Here is a 21450-nt window from a genome sequence, read left to right as displayed (position 1 = left end):
TTGTCTACAAGGAACCTACCTCAGAACAAAAGACTCACACAGGTTGAAAAACAAACAAAAAAACTTCTGGAGGACTTTAAGGGAGAGATCAATAGCAACACAGTCACAGTAGGAGACTTTAACACCCCATTGGCTTTACTGGATAGATCTTCCAGGCAAAAAATCAACAAGGCAACAGTGACTCTAAATGACACACTGTCAGCTGGATTTAATTGACATTTAGAGAACATTTCACCTCAAAGCCGCAGAACATACATTCTCAAGTGCATGTGGGACATTCTCAAAGACAGACCACATGTTAGGACACAAAACAAGTCTTTACAATTTCAAGAAGACTGAAATCATATCAAGCATCTTCTCAGACACTTACACCATGGAATACTATGCAGCTGTAAAAACGAAGGATCTCTTACCCTCTGAGACAGCATGGTGGGACCTGGAGAGTATTATGCTAAGTGAAATAAGCCAGTCTGAGAAAGACAAGTATCACATAATGTTACTCATACGTGGAATCTAATGAACAAAATAAATCGATAAACAACATAGATCCAGAGACACAGAAACATGGAACAGACTGTTGAAACTCAGGGGGAACTCAAGGGTGTGTGGGTGTGTGGGGAGAGATTAACCTAAGAACTTATATGCATATATGCATAACCCATGGACACAGACAATAGTGGGGTGAAGGCCTGGAAGGTGGGCGGATGCAGTGGAGGGGATCAATGGGGGGAAAAGGGGACATTTGTAATACTTTCAACAATAAAGATAAATTAAAGCATAAACAAACAAAAAATCCAACAACAACAAAAAAACATGTTCCTGGATTTATAACATGAGCTTCATTTGCTCTAGAAAAGTTGGTAGCAGGAATCTTTGCTGGACTGCCTTTTCTCTCCACCCCTCAGCCCCCTAAACGAGAAATCGCTTTAGTCACCCCAACAGCTTGGAAACTGGCAACATCATGGTGATGGTGTTGCTACAGCCCAAGCTTTTATGAAATCTTCACTTATACCTGGACTCCAACTTCATCGTCCAGGTCAACGTGCTGCCTTTAATTCCCTCTGGCCTTCTGTTTACTACACGTTCTTTGCAGGATATTACTGCAATGTTAAGAACTATCACGAGCTGTGCTTATGTCAGTTTTTCTGTATTTTACATAGTTCAGAAACAAAATCCAAACAAATCTTGATTATTAAAAAATGGTAATAACTAGTTGGAGAAAAAAACAAGGAGGAAGTATAATACAGTACTAGGTAACATGTTAGACTGCAGGGTGATGCGTCGAAGTTCCCTGTATGGTGCACAGGGAGGGCAAAGCTACTGACCAACTTAAGACTTTGTGTTAAATACAAAGAAAAATGGAAGGGTAACCACTAAATGAGCAGAAACAGACTTTAATTCCGTGGAAGAGAACATAAAGCATAGAAAGCAAAGTAAGTTGAAAGCACAGTGTAAGAAGGAAAAAAAAAATAATGTAAATGGACAAAAGAAGAAACTAGCAGAAGAAATTCCAAAAGCAGATAAAAAGAGAACCGGTTATATGTACATTTATCTACATTATAATGATAAACTGCAGTTTATCACATTGTTACAAAGTTGAAAAGAGAAGTCACAAATCAGGGGAAGATATCTGCACCGCAGATAATCCATTCAGTATTAATATCCTGAATAAAAAAATTTCTATAAATAAGAAATATGCAAACAGCGTATTAGAAATGGTCAAACAAGTTATTCACCAAAGGGGGTACTGGAATGGCTGGTAAACATGTGAGAAAATACTAGATTTCACCAGGAAAATGTGAATTGAAACTACATTGAGATACCATTTCACCCCCTTCATTCTGATTGATTCTTCTGTGGAGATAGTGTTGAATAACAACTACCCTAGAGAAACTCACCTGGGTGCACAAGGTGATGGAAAAAAAAAAGGAAATAATTGTTCATCAACTAAAGAACAGGTATAAAATTGTCATTGGATATGTCCATGAAAATGAACTTGAACTACATACAACAAACATGAACGGATCCGGCTGAAGTAAAAGCAGTTAGCTGCCGAACACCACACAAGCACGGCATGACTTCTATAAAAGCATGCACAACAAAACCATATTTGAAGGCGAAATGTCATATAACTATGAAGAGACACATGGGGACACCAGAAGGAAAGCGGATCCAAATGGGGAAGGACCTTCAATAGCAGCAGCTGTTTCACTTAGCTGGGCAGGGGATACACAAGTGTTCATTGTCATTTTCACAACTTTTTGTGTTGGAAAAACTGTTATAAATTTAAAGAGTGAAAAAGCACAAAATGAAGACAATTCTCCTCAGAATTTTACTACGAAATAGCAGAGTTGAGGGAGGATTTTTAGGAAAGAAATATGCTCCTGATATTCTTTTTTCTAAATGCTCACCTGAGGACATTTTTTCCATTGTTTTTCAGAGAGAGTAGAAGGGAAGAAAGAGAAACATTGATATTGTTTTTCAGAGAGAGTAGAAGGGAAGAAAGAGAAACATTGATATGAGATACATCGATTGGCTGCCTCCTGCACACATCCCCACTAGAGCCGGGGATCCAGCCTGCAACTGAGGTATGTGACCTTGGCTGGAATCGAACCTGGGACCCTTCAGTCTGTGGGCCAACGCTCTAACCACTGAGCCAAACCGGCTAGGGCATGCTCCTGATATTCTTAGCCAAACATCCCGCTTCCTTGCTTCCACCCACAGACAAGGCCTTCCCTTCACAGCACCAGAGGCCCCGCATTTCCCTGACAGCTCAAAAATAAATAAAGGGAGAGCAGAACTCCCCCTCCTTGAGTCCTTGAATTGGGCTGTACATAGACTTCTGGGGGCGGGGGTGGAGGGCAGAGGGAAGAGTAACTTTACTGTGGAGAAATGACAAACACAACTTCAGAGAGGTGACCAAGGTCAACATCAAACCAAGTCATAAATCACGTTGACAGTACATACACTTGCTACGATGTAAGGGAAATGGCACTTTACTCTGATCTTCCTTCCCTAAACCAGTAACTCGTCTAATCATGAGAAAAAACAGACAAATTCCAGTAGAGGGCCTCGGACAACATCCCTGACCAGTGACACGGTCCAGATCCTCACAAACAAGAGAAGGATGACAAAATGGCACAGTCAAGGGGAGCCTGGGGACACATGACAATTAGATGTAACGTGGTGTCCTAGATGGGATCCTGGAACAGAAGATGGATACCAGGCCTAGATTCTTCCTCTGAAATACCCTGGGCTCCTCGGGAGGTACAGAATCTCTGATATTTAGTCTTATAAAAACTGCTACAGAGAGTGGCCATCAAGCACCTACCGGACAAGTTTTTTTCTTCCCCATAGTGCACATCCACGACTATAATAATATAAATTAATAAAACCTTTTAAGAGAGAAAAAATGCTTGCCCCAAGAGGTTGGTAAAGATTTCCCAAAAGAGGCGATGCCACATGAGCCACGTCAGGCCCTCTGGATACAGGAGAGCAGGGACGTGAGGATGTGAGCGGTGGCTTAGATCTGAGGCAAGGAAGGGTGGGAGGCACAGTTAAAGAACAGGCAGGGGCACATGAGGAGACAAGCCACGCCACGCCCTCTGACCTCCTCCCGCACAGCGGGCCACTGACAAATTTTAAACAGGGCAAGGATATGATGAGAACGATGATGGAAGTTAGTGTTTAGAAAAGTTATTCTGGTAAGAGTTCAGATTGAAAGACGGCTGGGTGGCTCAGTTGGTTGGAGCATTGTCCTGTGCACCAAAAAAGGTTGTGGGTTAGATCCCCGGTGCAGGTGCATGCAGGAGGCAACCAACTGATGTTTCTCTCTCTCCATTCCTCTGTCTCTAAAGTCAATAAGCATATCCTTGGGTGAGGAGGAGAAGGAAGGAAGGAAGGAAGGAAGGAAGGAAGGAAGGAAGGAAGGAAGGAAGGAAGGGAGGGAGGGAGGGAGGGAGGGAGGGAGGGAGGGAGGGAGGGAGGGGGAGGGGGAGGGAGGAAGACCATTTTAGTTTGGGGGACTGAAACAGCATACCTTAAAGCAATAGAATATTCAGACTACGGACTGTGGGAGCTAGACTTAGGGCATCAACGGTATTCAAAATTACAAGGTGGCTATCAAAGGCGGTCCTTAAAACTGTGACAGACATTAGGTAGAAAGTGGTCAGAGCCATAATACATACAAATATGAAGGCTGGCTGAGGTTTCATCACAAGGAGGATAATTCTCTTGAAAGTGGAAGTAGAGGTAAGAGGAAGCAAGATGGGGCTGTGTTCAAGCTACGCCTCCAAATACAGGGCCCTGCGAGATGCAGAAAGGAGAGCACTGCACGGAAGCAGTAGAGGGACCTCTGTAGGAGCGTGCATGAGGGTGGCACTGAGGGTGGAGGAGCCTGCTGGAGTATCGAGGGGTCAACGGGACTGCAGAGCTGTCTGAAAAACCAGGTTAGGGGTCTAGCACAGTGGCCTTGGCTTAAACTTAATTTGCTAGAAACCCAGAGAACAACTTTCTCTTTTAATTAAAAAAATTTTTTAAATACAGGGAATGATCAAAGCTCCAGAATAGAAAGCACATCAGGACAGCCTGGCCTGGTAAGTGCTGTGACAATGAAAAGGCGAGGAGACCACAGATGCCATCCAATAGAAATACAAGGTGAGCTACACATGTAATTCAAAATTTTCTGGTAACCACATTTTTTTAAATGCAAAAATAAATGAGTGATTAATATTAATAATATATTTTATATAATCCAATACATCCAAGGTATTATCATTTCAACATGTAGCACTGGTTGCATTTCAGGTACTCAGTAGCCACACATCTAGAGGTAGTGCAGAGGCAAGACTTCCAAGAGTCAGTAGGGATCATATGTATTCTACCTACAGGAATGAGAACTGGAAGATGGATTGGTGATCCTGAGGTTCAAGCTTGGGATACTGTAATGACAACAGTGGTGCTCAAACAAAAATAAGGATCACACAGAGTTAGCATCTGCTGTTCCAGAAAAGATACAATGTCACTATTACGGAAATGATGATTTTTATTTCCATCAAGAATTATTTAAACATATCTGAAAAATCCCGAAATAATTTAAACTGAAGGCACAGAACAAATCAAAATATTTAACTATTTAAGCTTCAAATGACAAAATTCAAATATTTCAACAGTAACAGCAAATTGTGAACAAGTTTCCATCACCAAATACCATTCTGACCAAAAGCTATAGTCTTTTGTAATAAAACCAAATTAGCTTAAGCTGATTTCAACATTTCCATGATAAAAATAATATTGAAAACCATTTCTTCTTTCAGAATACTCATTATACCACTGGGTTCAATGAAACTATTTTATATATAACAAAGTAGCAAGATATTTGTTGATGGATGGCCACTCCCCAAGAAATGACTTTTTCTTACAAAATGTTTAAAAAAATAGCAAAGTGGGTTACAAAATTCTTCTTGGGGAGCAGGAATAAAACTTGTTCGATGTCAATTAGAATATCAAAGCATTTCAATATCAAACTGCTTCCAAAGCCAATCATGTCGTAACAGTAATATACTGCATGGGGCATTCCACTGTATCTTGGTTATCTGTGCCTACAGTGTGGCTACAGGGTTGAACAAGTTAGTAACAATTATTCCATTTCTTATTTATTCAAAAGAGATATATTTTAAAAAATCATTATAAAACTAACTGGAATAATCAGTGACATGCTAGAATACAATGAATCCCAGCAATGCAATTGCTAAGTTTGAAAACAAAGTGGTCATGCTTCATAATACACTGTAGTATTTTGAAATACATTCTCTGATCATCAATACCATTTATTACAGAGGTCACTTGTAAATTAGCTCATAATCTGAGCTAGGTTTCTAGTGAGCTTTTTTCAAGTATGCATAATATTAATAAGGTAAGGATATTTTCTCTTTTCACTCCTTGATGTGCTCTTCCAAACGACAACCATATTGAGTAAAGGACAAACATAACAGGCCGGTCAGAGCTTTCAAGAAATCTCAAAAAATATGAAATAGTCTAGTGACCAAAAACTGATTGAAAGATATTCACATCTAAAACCTACTATTTCAGATAAAAAAACTAAGACAGAACTTTTCACTTTTTTAAAAAATAATTAAGTTCCTAAGTAAAGGAATAATGGGGAAAAAATAAGGGTTTCTAAAACACTCAAGAATTTTACCAGAATAAAATAAAAAAGGTCTAGCTTCTCCTACTTTGCTGTGATGGGTATGTGTGTATTGAATGGTTTTATCTTTGTCATCTAATTGCATAAATCACAAAAATATTTCCAGCCAAGTGTGCTGACAGAAGGATAATATAAACTCTAGAAAATAATTTTTAGCAAAAACTGCTTCAAAAATTTCCCGTGTAAAACATTCCTTTGGAAATGAATCTTTAACGCTTTTGGACTGTTCAAAAAGATGCAGCTTTTACCATCTCCAGCACTAAACTATAATTACCTCTCATATTCCTGTGTCACTGGATAATGTTATCTTTTACTCTCTACTATTCTAATAAAGGTGTGTTTTTGTTGTTGTTTTTTGTTTTTTTTAATAAATCTCTTTTGTGGTGTCAAACTTGTATCTTCATCATCTATGATCACTGAGAGATTAAAGAAAAAATAAGCCAGAAAGATCACCTTATAAACATTATGAAGTTTTGAAATGTTGGCACCTATGGGAAATGGGAACGGTTACTATCCAAATTTAAAATCCAGCCATCCATGGCGTTGGTTGGTAGCAACAGCGATAGCAAGTGCTATTGCTCCTGTCGTCACTGATACCAGCCTTGGGCATGCGTAACTCATCATCGGATTCAGTCAATGAAAACACAGAGCCACCACAAGTCCTTGAACCTAGCTGGCTGGGTCACAGTTTGGGGAGACTTCATTCATTATTATAGGTCTCGTTCTGAAAATATGAACTCACAGGGTTAGTGGAAGACTGTTTCCAAGAGGGGAAAAAAGTGGCTAACTTGAGGAAAACCATGTAAATAACAGCAAAAGGACAATCTTAGTGGTTTGAGGCCCTGCATATACCAGCTGTGTCAGTAGTTCCTAACAACCAGAAATACAATAAAGCAAAAGGGTTTTCTTTCCAAAACCTAAAAAAGAAAGATGTTTGACTCAAAACCAATTTCAAAATCTACACCAGGCTGCCAGGCCAGCAAATAACCGTCAGAGTGACTTTGTTCCTCTGCTCCTTCAGCATGGGAACTAATGCAGAATGGCTCATGCCCACAGTTGACAGACCGTTCACCGCCACGATCATATCTCCACATCTGGACAAAGACAGACAGAAACAGAAACAGACTGTCATGATTTTCATGGTATTAAAACCATTATCTTTTTAAAAACTATATATTTTATTGGTTTGAGAGAGGAAGGGAGAGAGAGAAACCTTGAGATTTGTTTAGCATGAAAATCAGTTTCACTTAACCATTAACAGTCAATGATTAGGGTGTATTACCTACTGTGAGAAACATCTGGGGTGATTTTTTAAGCCTATGTTGGTTTTCCATGGCCAATGAAGAATACCCCTCGGTCACCCTCTCTTAGGGTTAAGAGGATTCAATAATACAATCAATCAATCAATAATAAAATCAATACAATCAATCACAAGCACCTGGCACTGTGCCTGGGACAGTCAAATATCACACACTTGTTCATCAAATATTTACTGAGACTGCCTAGCTGGCGTGGCTCAGCCTCTGATCCAGGAGAGATCACGGTTCAATTCCTGGTTAGAGTACATGCCCGGGTTGCAGGCTTGATCCCAAGCAGGGGGCGTGCAGGAGGCAGCCAATCAATGACTCTCTCATAGATGTTCCTATCTCTCTCTCCCTCTCCCTTCCTCCCTCTGAAATCAATTTTAAAAAAAATTACTGAGACTTTACTACATACGCAAGGCACTGCTCTGGCTGCCAGGGATGTTAACAACAAATGTAACAAAACTGCCTTCTCCTTGCATGGAGCTTGCATAAATATATTGATAGGTAGACATAAGTGCTGTGGAGAAAAATAAAGCAGAGGCATCTAATGACAGGACTGGACCTGAGTGGGCTGCGTGGCAGAACTGCTCCAAGCTAGTCACATCACAGTATGTGCAGTGCAATGACTCTGGTTCAGTCCTGTCATCAGATTAGCAAAATAGAACTATGAATGGCAAAAGGGTAAAGGTAATGTTTCGTCTAGATCAGGGTTGGCAATATTTTTCTATAAAGGGCCAGATGGTAAATAAATATTTTAGGCTTTGGTCTCTGTCACAATGACTCAGCTCTGCTTCAGTAGCTCAGAAGCAGTGACAGACAACATGTAAACAAGTGAGAGTGGCCATGTTCCTATAAAACTTTATTTACAAGCTACATTTGGAGCTGACTTCTGGTCTAGATTGTGTCCATCACAACAAACATGGATCACATCAATAAATAACAAAACTCACTTTAATCTTCCATCATAATAAGCAGGAGTTCCCAAGACAATGGTTTTAATGAAGAAAGGCTGATTGGTGTGGTTCTCTTCATATCCACCAACAATACTAAAGCCCCAACTTCCCAAGTAGCTTCTTCGTAAAACTATATCATGGCAGCTGTGAAGGGAACTATAAACAAACACAAATATCAGGAAACAATGGAGATGATTACAGCCTGTTCATCTTTGTCATAACTGCACACCATGTTGTGCTTTCCACCACTGGGAGAAGAGAAAGGGCTACTTTATTTTCTTCTGAATGTATTATTTTGACCACCCATTTCGAGCACAGATGTAGTCCTAGACAGGTTTGGATTTCTTTTCACTTTTTTCAGTCTTCTCTTCCTAAGTGAGTAAGACACACACACACACACACACCAGTTTAAATAAACTTGGGTATAAGTTACACCTCAGAAATTTGTATAAAATGGTTCTGAGCCTAATATTTGCTCATTGCACTTTCTTTCTTTTTTTAAATCCTCACTCGAGGATCTTTTTTCCATTGCTTTTCAGAGAGATTGGGACAAGGAGAGGGGGAGAAAGGGAGAGAAACATCGACATGAGAGAGACACATTGATTGGTTGCCTCCTGCACCCACCCTGACCAGGGCCGGGGATGGAGCCTGCAACCGAGGTATGTGTCCTCGGGGGGAATTGAACCAGGACCCTTCAGTCTGTGGGCCGACGCTCTAACCATTGAGCAAAATCGGCTAGGGTACTCACTGAACTTCCAACAGGTCCTCCATTCTGATATCCATTGGTATCTTCAAAATTGTACCTTTAAAATTTGCATCTTCTAAAAGGTGGAATGCCCTGGCTGGTGTGGCTCAATGGTTAGAGCATTGGTCCGTGGACCAAAGGGTCACAGGTTCAATTCCTGGTCAAGCGCATGTACTTGGGTTGCAGGTTCGATCCCCAGCCCAGGTAGGGGAGAGTTTGGGAGGTAACCAATTGATGTTTCTCCCTCTCTCTCTCTGTCTCCTTTCTCTTCCCCTCACACCTTCCCTTCCACTCTCTCTAAAAAAAACCAATGGAAAAAATATCCTCAAGTGAGGATTAACAAAAACAAAACAACAACAAAAAGTGGTATGATGGGTCTAATACTGCTGACTTCAGCACTCAGATGAAAGAAAATGAACAGTAGAGCAGATTCCCCCAAAATGTAACATCACTATCCCTCTTTTTAATCTCCATAAGGAGTTAAAATTTGTTTTTTCCCCCTTCACTTAAAGTGCTTTCATTTTAAGAGAGGCTCTAATAGACAAAATAGGGAACTCAATCTGGAAAATAGTAACAAAAATTTCCTATTTCAATTTTGATGCACAGAATAAACAGATAGGAAGTAGCTAAATCATCTTTGTCATAAAAAAATCTCTCTCCACAAGGTCCATATACAAGGTCCCTACAGGTTCCTGAGACATGAATTCTACTACAATTTTAGGTCTCTTTATTGTTGTTTTTTTAACCAAGAAGACCAGTCAGCAAATTAGAGTATAAATAAATAACCTGATAATCCAATAATATCCTTGCTTCTTTGTTGTTCTTTCTGCAAAAGTACTTTATAAACCATAGAGCACTACTGAAATTCTAGTTATTACAAATTTATACCAAATGAAGCTAGATAGCCCAGAAATTGGCACATTCTTATCATTTATTTTTATTTTCAATGAGTAACTTTGTTAAGAGTCAAAATGTTTCATCATAGTTCAGTTTTAGGATTCTCTTATATGTTAAGAATCTAAGCTGATTTGGAAACAAAGATAATAACACATTCTTCCTACCTCAATATCAAATTATGCAACAATCACCTGGAGGTTCCAAGTGTTTGTATGACCAGACGCTGACCAAATTCAGAATGCCTTGGCTGGTCAGTCATGAATGGATATATGATAGGAGAACCTATTCTTGAACACCAATCCTTTGGCTTAAGACTTATGTCCAATAAAAACTGACTTTTATACCCAGCCATTTTAGGAGAGTTAAAAGCATTAAGAACAAAGGGCTTTTAGAAAGCCTTCTGGGATAGGACAAGGCCCTGTACTTTGACCCCATGCACATGAAGGCTAAGCATGTATCAGGATGAACAGTGACAATGATAGCTTTCCTGAGCAAGGGCCTGAATGCCCCCTTGCATGGCTTGCCCACTTATGAACCTTAACAGAAATGGACAGATGGCTTTATTCATTTTTGTAAACAGATATATCTTTTTAGCTTAGTTCTTATTATTAAATTTACCGTTTAAATATAATAACCTAGAAAAATTACCATTTCTTCTGTAACTTGATTTGATGCTGCTACTTTTATCTAACCAAAGCCTTTTTTCCATCAGTGAGTGAATTTACAGGGTTACACACTAATAAAGGTTATAATTATGATTATTTCATAAAACAACAAAGAAACTGTTAGTACCTGGGAAGCCCAAGCCACATGATCCACGATGGGGACCAACTGGCATCATACTCGTTGTCACTGAAAGCGCTTGGCTGCTCATCCGTGGCCTGGGCAGCCTCCTCAACAACCTGGACCTCAAGGGCTTTAAGGGCAACAGCGGGGGATGCAGCACTGGCTTTTAGCATAGCAACAGCCTCACTGTGACTTAAATTGGTCAAATCAATGCCATTGATATTCAACAATACATCACCTGTTCAAATAACGAGACCAAAAAAAAAATGAGCCGAGCTACCAAGTGATTATTTCCCTGTAAATTTTTTTACTGGTAACTAATAGACAAAAGTTAGTTTTAATGACTCAGGTGAGGTAAGGTAAAAGATCATTTTTACTTTTTTATAACTTTTATAATACTGAGAAAAAACTCAATTTATGAAAAACAACCCAAAACAATTCAAAAATTTAAAATAAGTTCATATATTATATATGTAAAAGTGTGGCTTGAAACACCATGATTCCACTGGAAGTTGAAATCCTTGGTCCTGGCATGTCATAGGTTTAGCTGGGTACGGGCCCTGGCACATTCAATTCTCTTCTTCGAGCTTCAATGATTTCTACTGTTCTTTCCATTTCAAAAATTATTTGACACATTGCACTTGGAAATGAATTCTTATATTCTATTTTGTGTTTGCACAGTTTTATACATAAAGACAGCCCTACATAGTTCACTCAGTGCAAACATACCAGAATATGCAGAGAGGCTATTCTTGGGCGTACACAAAGAAATGAAATATGATTTGGACATCTCCTCTTCCTTGAGGGAAAAAAAAGTATTTGTTCCTCTGTCACGTAATATAATAAAAAGGACAATGAGAATTAAATAAAAGGTTAGAAGGAAAGGTTTACTTCTGTAGGAAGCATAGACATTTGTACCATGAAAGCCTACAGAAAAACCTCCTCTTCCAAATCATCATTTATTATTCAGATTGTTAAAGCAAACCATTTTCATTGTAGAAAATTTAGAAAACATTATAAATAATAAGGAAATAAAATTTCCCCCAATTCTATAATTGGACAAGTAACTTTAAAAGTAGCAGCCTTATTAAGATATTCACATAACATTCAATTCATTCATTCAAAGTTACAATTTTATGATTTTCAGTATAGTCACAGAGTTATACAATCATCACCCATCATTTTAAGATCAATCCCCAAAAAACATGTACCCATTAGCAGTCACTTCTCTTCCTCCAGCCCTAAGTAATCATTAATATACTTTCTATTACTATAGATCTGCCCATCTGGGCATATCATGTAAATGGTACCACACTTGGTCTTTTGTGACTGTCTTCTTTCCATAGTCATGTTTTCAAGGTTCACCTATATTGTAGCTTGTGTCAATATTTCATTCCTTTTTATAGCGAAATAATTTTCCATTGTATGGATATACCACATTATGTTAATCCATTCATTAGCTGACAGATATTTGGGTTGTTTCCACTTTTTGGTTATTATGAAAAATACTGCTATGAAACTTCAAGTACAAGTTTTTGTGTGGCCACGTTTCCATTTCTTCAGGAACAGAATTGTTAGATCATATGGTAACACTATGTTTAGCTTTTTTGAGGAACTGCTAAACTGTTTTCCAAAACAGTTGTACCATTTTACATTCCTGCTGGCAATGTATGAAGGTTCCAATTTCTCTACATCCTTGACAATGTTTGTTATTGCCTGTCTTTATTATTATATTCATCCTAGTGAGTGTGAAGTGGTTTTGATTTGCGTTTCTCTAATAACCAAGGACACTGAACATCTTTTCCTGGGATTATTGGCCATCTGTATATCTCCTTTGGAGGAATGTCTATTCATATCCTTTGCCCATTTTTCAATTGGGTCATTTATCTTTTTATTTATTGAGTAGTAAGAGTTCTTTATGTACTCTAGGTACAAGTCTTTCATCAGATATATGATTTACAAATATTTTCTCCCATTCTGTGGGTTATCTTCTTACTTTCTTGGTGGTGTGTGTCCTTCATCAAATCTGTAATTTTGATGAAGTCCAGTTTATCCATTTCATCGTTGTTGCTTGTGTTTTTGGTGTCGGATCTAAGAAAACCTTTGCCTAATCCAAGGTCATGAATATTTACACTGGTTTTCCTCTGAACGTTGTAGATCTTATACTTAGGTATTGGATCCATAATAAGTTAATTCTGGTATGTGGTTTGAGGTAGGAATCTAACTTCACTCTTGGAAAAATAGCTTTTAAGACTCACTTTTCTATATGAACAAACCAGGTGTATGAAGAATGCTGTTTTACCATTTCCACCCCCACGTATACAAATTATACAGTGTTGATGCAGAACGTGAACTTCTAAATGTGCTAATCCCTAAACCCACTATCTTTTAAACTTTGTGTTCTGCTCCACCTCTTCTGTGAGCCCCTCCCACTTTAGTTTAAGCAACATTTGTATTTTGGAGATGGTCCTTCAGAGAATCTACCTTGCCATAATGTGGGAAACACAAACTTCTTAGAGAGCCTTTTTCAACATAAAATAGTCCAACAGTCTCAATAACTGTTAGAAAATGCAATTTCCCTTTACAGTAGGCATTTTTCTAACCTTATAAAGAGGCTTTATGCTTACATATGCAAGGGACATTTCAGAATGCAAAAAGTTTAAAAGACAACTCTGAACATATTTCTTACGTACAAAGTTGAATTCAGGGAGAAGATGTGGTGAAATTGTTGAAGAGCCTATCTTACCTCTTTTGATTCTGCCATCGCGCGCGAGGCAGCCATGAGGCGGCACACTGGTCACAAAGATGGGCAGTTCACCACTCTTACTTCCTCTGCCCCCAGCCACCGTCATTCCAAGGGATTCGTGGGGTTCCTTCTTTACAGTAATGTGCTTTTCTTGGCATGTAACACACTGGGTAAGATCCTAAATCATGAGAGGAAAAATTTATTGAATATATTTATTGGAATGAATAATATACAACTTAAACTAATGTAAAAGCTTATGCAGCAACTGTAAGTCATTTTTCTAATCACTTACTATAGAACTGAAAGTTATACACAGCTCATCATATGTACAAACACTACACTGATCACTATGGATACAATGTCAAACTTTGGACTACTGTATTTTCATGTGACTTATGGAACTGAAACAATTCAGGACTGTTGACATGCGAGGTTAAAGTTAAATATGCACATCAATCGTACAGTTACCTTAAAAGCCAAGATATGATCAATTCTATAAACGTAAATAATGCATTTGAGTTTTTAAGAGTCTGAATATGAGCCAATTAAATTTTCTTCCATCTTTCTCCCCTAATTCTTCAAAAGAAAAGTAGACAGAGGAGTACAAGATAATTATATTAATGTTACTAACAATATCAACAATGGAAATATGTGAATTATATTTACAGAATTATAACATTTCCTTTAGTGGCATAAATTCAAAGAGTTGACATGGACATATCTGTTAACCAGGTCCTGGAATTCCAAGCCATGTGCCCTTCCCTGGTCCTGGAATCCCTGTATGCCTGAAATTTTATCAAGGGAACTATCTATAATAACAGCAAAGCATTTCTAGCAAATGTTATGACCTAGTAGAAAACTTGTAAATGTCTTAAGGCAGTCTCCTATCTAAAGGTATGAAATCTATGTTAGTATCCTTCAAAATGGAGCAAAACCATTTTGTTATGAAGACAAGTCATGCAAACTCAACCTTGAGTATATTTTCTTCAGCGTTTCAGCTCTCAGGTATTTCATCCTTGAAGGGCAGGGATTTTATTCTTCTGCTGGCTGAGATGTATGCATTTTTTTCCTCAGGAAACAAACCTAACTTCAGTGATTATACTGGGTAAGCTTCAAGGAAACTTCTCAGGGTTTAACACCATATGAATGTTTATCTAAGCAGCTACTTAGAAGCTTAGCAGTAGACTAATATATATTTTAATTTTTAACAATCATAACCACCTGAACAGGTTGTTTTGGTGAATTTGTGTACTGGCTTTCCCTAGAGACCTTTATTATTCTAAATCAGATTTGATATAACAAATGCAAGAGTAAACAGCTAAATTAACACTTAAAAGTACATTTCATGTGGTTGTTCCAACTAACAAGGTTTGCAGAGTACCTAGAATAAGAATAAATTCTGCTGAATTTATTTACCGTGCTCTGCTATGTAAAACATTGTCCCATAAAATTAAAGAGAATTAGCAGAGTTAAAAGAGAAAAATATATGTGCCCTAAACAAACGAAATGAAGTAAGCAGAGTTATCTAGATGAACGTGCAAATAATTAAATACAGTTTTAAAAACTGTCTTATGTCTTAAATTTATAATGTTGTCAGATACCCACATCTCAAATTATTATAGGATTCAATGACATAAAAGATTCAATAATCAACTTTTGGCTTATGCTACAATTCTTTAAGCAAGCACAAGCTATCTGAAACAACTCCTATTAAAAATTCCTGTTCAAAACACTAAACCCTTTTACACAGCCATCATTATAAAGGCAAAATTATAGGTTTCCCTCATCTATTTTGGTTTTTTGTTCAGAAATGAGAACAAAGTATGTGGTTATAATTTTATATAAGTATTAACTAAACCAAAGACCAGTGACAAGTCTGGACTTAAGCTCAGAAAACCAGATAAACCTGATGGGACAAAAATACTCATGTCTTCAAGCAATGCTTTCTTATGTACCAGTGACATTCCAAAGGTAATTACTTTCTCAAATACTGTACTTACATAAGAAGCCATTTTAGTGCATAGGAAACTTCTATGGTTTTGAAGCAGACCAATGAATAAGTTTTTGTTTGGTAAAGCAATTTAATTTTACTTAAGGAAAGTGACTTTGAAAGCTCACATTTAGCTTGTATTTTCACATAGTTGGGTGAATGTCATTGTTGAAAATATCCTGGCCAACTAGAAGTTGATTCAAGCAAAGAATCAAATGAGACTTTCAAGCAGGGCTAAACAAACAGAAACTTTTTTCTGGAAGATCAAACACTTCCCATTAGTCACCTGGCAGAGAGACCTTCTTCACTAAGAAACCATGCCCACTGTCTGAGGAACTGAGACAACAGAGTCCCTCTCCAAGGCAGCAAAACATGCACATTTCACATCCTCAACACCCATGTTCACCTTCTCCAACAGAATAACAGCCTTCATTTAAATTTTACCGGCTTGTAACAGTGATCCTTTGAGGGTGGATAAATTAAAACGCACAAACAAAACACCTCACCTTATGTGAGCTGGGTCTGCTGTAATACAGCGGCTGCGCTTGCTGCTGGCTGCTGCTCTGAGTTCCTGCTTCTCGGATAGTGTTACCAGGCTGGGGTTTCCCTGGTCTACCAATTGTTAAATTCACCCTTTCTCCACTAGCCTGAGAAAACACACACATTACCGCCAGTCATTAATGATATTTCCCACTGTAAAAATTACAGGCAGCATAATTTCCAACGCACTTATCATTATAGCAGAGCCTTGCCTGGGTCGTGACTGTCAGCACCTGGTGGTGGGGAGGAAGCGGGCTCATTTCATGAGTTAATATTTTAAAACTTCTGCAGGTGAATCACATACACATAGCTCTTGGATATGCCCTCCCCAACCCCACCTCCAAAATAACCATGGCAAAGCAGTAAAACTGCCTGTGTTCTCATCTCCCCTTGATTTCTTGAAGGGTATCTTTTAAAAAATGCTTTTAAGAGGACAGAAAGATAAATCCCTTTATATTTTGTTAATGGGTGTGTAAATTGGTAAGACATTTTCCAAAGACAATTTGGCAGAATTTATCAAATTAAAAATAAACATTTTACAATTAAAAAAAACAAATTTCTTTGCCCTTTCAGTAATGGCCTTGGCACTGAGAGGGAGACAGCAAAGGAAAAAGGATAGAAAGTAAGAACTCGTTCAAAACTTAATTAAATTCCATTGTGACTTGAAATAAATTTGATGGTGGCTACTCTGAAAGTAATAATCAATGGAACTATGCACAGCTTTGTTTCTGCTTGCAACAGGTTTGAGTCAAAATAGGACATCAGCTTAAACAGTCCTGAAAAGAATGATTACAGAGATCCTGTGCAACAAGTCTTCAAATACACACACACACCCCGTATGTGTTTGACACACACACGTCCTTACGTGTTATTATGGCAAATTACTTTAGAGGTTTATGATTATTATTTTAAATTTAGAGGTCTATTACCTATAGATCTATTATTTTAAACATAGATTCACATCTAGTATATTTTAAAAATACTTTGTAACTTAATAAGTTATTTTATCTTTGCTTTTAATGTACAGGCCTAATTTATTTGATGCTGACTCTTGGTCAGGACCACAATTCCCAATTTTATTATTATTCCTATGGGAAAATAGGATACCCTACTTTCAAGGAATTGTGGTAGAAAGAGGGAAACTCCTTCATAACTATAGTCAATAATGTTAAGAAATTACTCTATTTTTAGTTCTTAAATTGGAAAATAAGTGATAACCAACTTTAAGGCACCAGTGAAAATCATCTTCTTATTCAAGCATTTTATTACACTAAAATAGCTTCAGAAAAGTTCTTTAAAATAACTGAAAGAACAGTTAATATATAGCCAAACTTCCAAAACAGAGTCTGGGGACTTGACCTAACGGATAAATAACAAAGTAGAATGTTTAGAATCCTGGTATTTATAATTCTGACACTTCAGATTATTAGATCACAGTGTGAAGTGGTGAGACACTCCCTCTGTGACTTCAATGTACAGGATCATCTTCATCCTGCTTAACATCTGATAACTACCAAATACTTCACACAGTATTTCAACTTTATGGACAACCCCAGTTTACGCAAACCTTAAACAGAAACAAATCAGTGACCTTCCTAAATTGCTTAAAAGACAAAATTCTTTGCATGTGATGGAAGTGAGCATTTAGGGTTTAAATGATGAACCAACATTTGCATTTAGGCTAACTTTAAACAGACTGCACATTTAATATTCCAGGGTTTCAAACACAGCAAAAGAGTTGTGTTAAAGTCAAGATTTTTTAAAATGCAGGATACACAAATCACAATACCCAAGATTCATAAATAAGTAGCATGCCTTGTTGCCGGGTATGTAAATTAGTACAGTCTGATCTTTCCAGAAGGAAATTTAGCAAAATGTCTTAAATTTTAAAACAAAACAAAAGTTATAGAACACAACATGCCTACTACAGAGCTATTAAAAATCATGATGTGAGTGTCTATACTTATTATCATGTTAAGAAATCCACAACATACTGTTGATGTAAAAAAAAGTTGCAAACTCAGAATTTACAAGATGTGTGCATATGTTAAGTATTTGTGTAAATATGTATCTATCTATCTGTGGACAAACATGTAAAAAGTGTTTGTAATGATGTTCTCCAAAACATTAACGTTGACATCTTGAGGCATTTAGATTGAGTGTGATTTTAACTTCCTTCTTTATTTTGTCTTTATGATTCTCTTTCTGAGACACTGAGTACATATTTTTATAGACCCCCCCCCCAAAAAAAATATGACTTTTTCCTCCCACAAAGTAACCAAAGTAACTTAAATTGACCAACTTCAGTTTTCTATACTTTGGGGAAAATATGATGAAACATATCATAACTATCTGGATTATAAAAATCCAAAAACACAATACATTATTGTGAAAAATTTTAATGCATTTTCTACCTGTGTATGTACATTTTTCACATTTTGGTTAGAAATTTAGTGAGGACCATCTACTTAGGAATTAGAGTATTTTAACATTGCCTGAAATATACCTAGTTAATCTATTTCTTTGCATCTTACTGATCGTCCACTCAACTCTCCTGTTTCTTTAACAAATCCCATGACTGGATTAACTTTTTTCTTTTTTCTCCCCCTTCTCCTCCCACCAACCCTGGCCCTTACATGATGAACTAATCCTTACTGGTGCAGCTGCTGGCTGGTATCCACAGGTAAAAGTCCAAATGCTGCCTCTGATTTCAAGAAATGTTGAGGCACCTAATTTCTTTAAATCTCAAGTCTATGAACTGAGACCAATAACTGAGTCTCCCCTCAATGCAATATGGCTATGTGTGTGTTTCCGTAAGGCTACACTGAACCAAAAAGTTAAAAAAAAAGGAGTAAGTTATAGAGGACTGAGACTTGGGTTTTCTCATAGTCTTAGATATTTATTGTTATTTGATTCTGTGCACACATTTTTAGTGACTATCAACCTACCTTAATTCCTGATGCTCAACTATACTAATGATTGGTTCCCTTTAGAGTGTTTTGTTGTGCTTACTTTAAAAAAAAAAAAAGGCATTTTTGTTTCACCCTGATCTCTGTAGGAGATACCCACATTGGGGTTAAATGCCACGGCATGCTGCAGAACCTGAAATCTTCTCTGGGAAATTTTCTAATTTATCTGGTTTACTGCTCTTACTGAAAACATGGTTTTCCTATGATAATAACTATCCTTACTTTCTCCACAGGGATACTGTGAGGAGAAATGTGATGATGTGTTTGAAATGCTTTAAATTCCTTAAAGGAAAAAAAAGCATTATAGACATAAGAGTTATTCTTAATAAAAAACAACTTTCCCTCTATTTTTATGGATCCTGAAGTGGAAAAGGAAAGTTAAAAGATGAGGTTAAGTCACAACCTTGGTAATCACGGCTCCTTGGAGCCTTACCTTTCTCATGTGTTAAATGTGCGCAACACCATCTGTTATGTCTGGTACTAGATGGAGCCAAGGGAGCAAACAAGAAATGCATGTGAATCTTTAGAGACTTCACTCTATAAATAGCCAGCCTAAAGTTCATGGAACACAGTGCTTAGAAAAATATTCTATCTATAATGAAGTTATACCTCTGTGGATTTTGAAGAATTTAAATAGCTATGCTTGATTTTTCCAATGAAATATGAAATGTGCCCTAGACTTTTATGTTATTGGCCAATGAAAACAAATACTGATATATGGTAACAAAGGCCAAGCATCTGGAATGCATGTCTCAAGTGTACCTGAATGATCTGGGCGGCAAGCTCAGGAGTCCCATGCTTGAGGTCATGCCCATTGATGGCAAGCACGCGATCATTGCTGCTGAGCCTCCCATCCTGTGCAGCAAGCCCCCCTTCCAACAGGTCAAGAATGAAAACTCCTGGCTCATCTGTCCTTCGTACAAGTTTGATGCCAAGCTGTTCACCAGAGTCTCGTTTATGAAGAACCACATGGAAAATCTCTTCTCGGAGACAGTTTCCATCAGAAAGACTATGCGCTCGGTTACCAAAGCGTCTCTCTCGAAGCACAGTGAGCTGCAGGGTACTGCAGGGCTGCGAAAGGACAGCTCTGGCATAGTTGTGGGACACATTGCTAATATCATAGTTGTTGACCTAAAAAAAAAAAAAAAGAATTCTGACCAAAGTATGAACATCTTTTCCCCCCAAATAACATTTCCCAAGGAAACTAATATTGTGAAAATGATATACAATCATTATTTACAAAGAAATCCACTCTAAAGACATTTTAAAGTACAGAGTTCCTAAAGTTAACTTACAATTATTAGCACTAGGTAGAGAATAGTAGTTAGGATCACAGGGTTTTGACAGTCTTGAATTAGCATCCTTGGTTCTGCTGTGTACTAGCTGGATAACCTCAGCAATTATAGAACTTGTTTGTGTTTCCTCAGGTGTAAAATGTGTTACAAGTGTGGGATTGAAATAAAGGTAGGAAGAAAAAAATACACTCTATGTATATGGGGAAACAGGAGAAATTACTAAATTCTAATGTTTTACATATAAAAACAGCAAAACTTACCTTTATATAATTCAGGTTCCACACTGCCACAATTTTCCCAGTTTTAAATTTATGAATAAGAACAATGGAGTGCAAATCAACAGAAATAAAACTGATACCTGAAGAATCTGGTCTCCAGCAAGGAGTCTTCCGTCCCTGGCAATTATCCCATCCCGATAGACTTCCTGGATAACGATGTTAATCAGTGGTGTTTCGTTGCCACCCACAATGCTAATTCCTAACTGAATATAAGGATTAGATCGGTGAATTTCAATCGTGGTGATTTCGCCTTCTGGTAAACTAGGTGGCTGTTGTGTGGCTGCTGAGTTAAAAATGAGAGAGGAAAACAGATGGAAAGAAAATGAGTATTTTATATTTTGATGTTTTTCGGGTAAATAAATCATCTTATGTTAATAGATGATTAAAAATATCGATATGTTAAGATTATCTAAACATTTCCTCTTCCAAAGGCGATCAGTATATAACCAACAAATAGCTACTATATATCAGATCACTAGGGAAGACATAATGATGTGATAAAGAAATATTAAAAGGTCATCTTGTCCTAACTGATAAGAGAAAGTCTGAATTATTAAACAAGTGTAAACATGCAAGGCAGTTTAAGGAAAAGACTAATTAACTCTGTGGTATGTAATCACCACAGATGTTGAGAGTCATTATATCAGCTCTAAGAAGAGGTGGGTCTGGAGCCTTAGGAAATGGGAAAAGTTACAGCTCTGGCAGGGAAAATTTGAAATGTTTAGTAAAATTTGGAATCTGT

At 37.5% G+C, this 21450-nt stretch overlaps 1 protein-coding gene across 5 annotated transcripts in view; it reads right to left on the bottom strand.

The window, feature by feature from the left end:
* Positions 1-5835: 5835 nt before the first annotated feature.
* LNX2 (ligand of numb-protein X 2) overlaps positions 5836-21450 on the bottom strand; it is a 69214-nt gene continuing 53599 nt past the window's right edge. For 3 of the 5 annotated variants that reach the window (XM_081129773.1, XM_081129775.1, XM_081129774.1), the window contains 7 exons: positions 20789-20991; positions 19898-20266; positions 16133-16273; positions 13637-13814; positions 10897-11128; positions 8460-8618; positions 5836-7299 (listed from right to left, as the gene is read on the bottom strand). In XM_081129773.1, coding sequence (XP_080985899.1) covers positions 7164-7299; positions 8460-8618; positions 10897-11128; positions 13637-13814; positions 16133-16273; positions 19898-20266; positions 20789-20991 — 1418 coding nt within the window. In that variant the 3' untranslated portion in view covers positions 5836-7163. The remainder of the gene's footprint in view (positions 7300-8459; positions 8619-10896; positions 11129-13636; positions 13815-16132; positions 16274-19897; positions 20267-20788; positions 20992-21450) is intronic. The other 2 variants (XM_081129776.1, XM_081129777.1) reach the window with 2 other exon arrangements.

Source organism: Miniopterus schreibersii (genome assembly GCF_964146895.1).
Source record: "Miniopterus schreibersii genome assembly, chromosome: 2".
Lineage (NCBI taxonomy): Eukaryota > Metazoa > Chordata > Mammalia > Chiroptera > Miniopteridae > Miniopterus > Miniopterus schreibersii.
The sequence above is the reverse complement of the archived record's forward strand: the minus strand, read 5'-3'. Positions and strand labels throughout refer to the sequence as shown.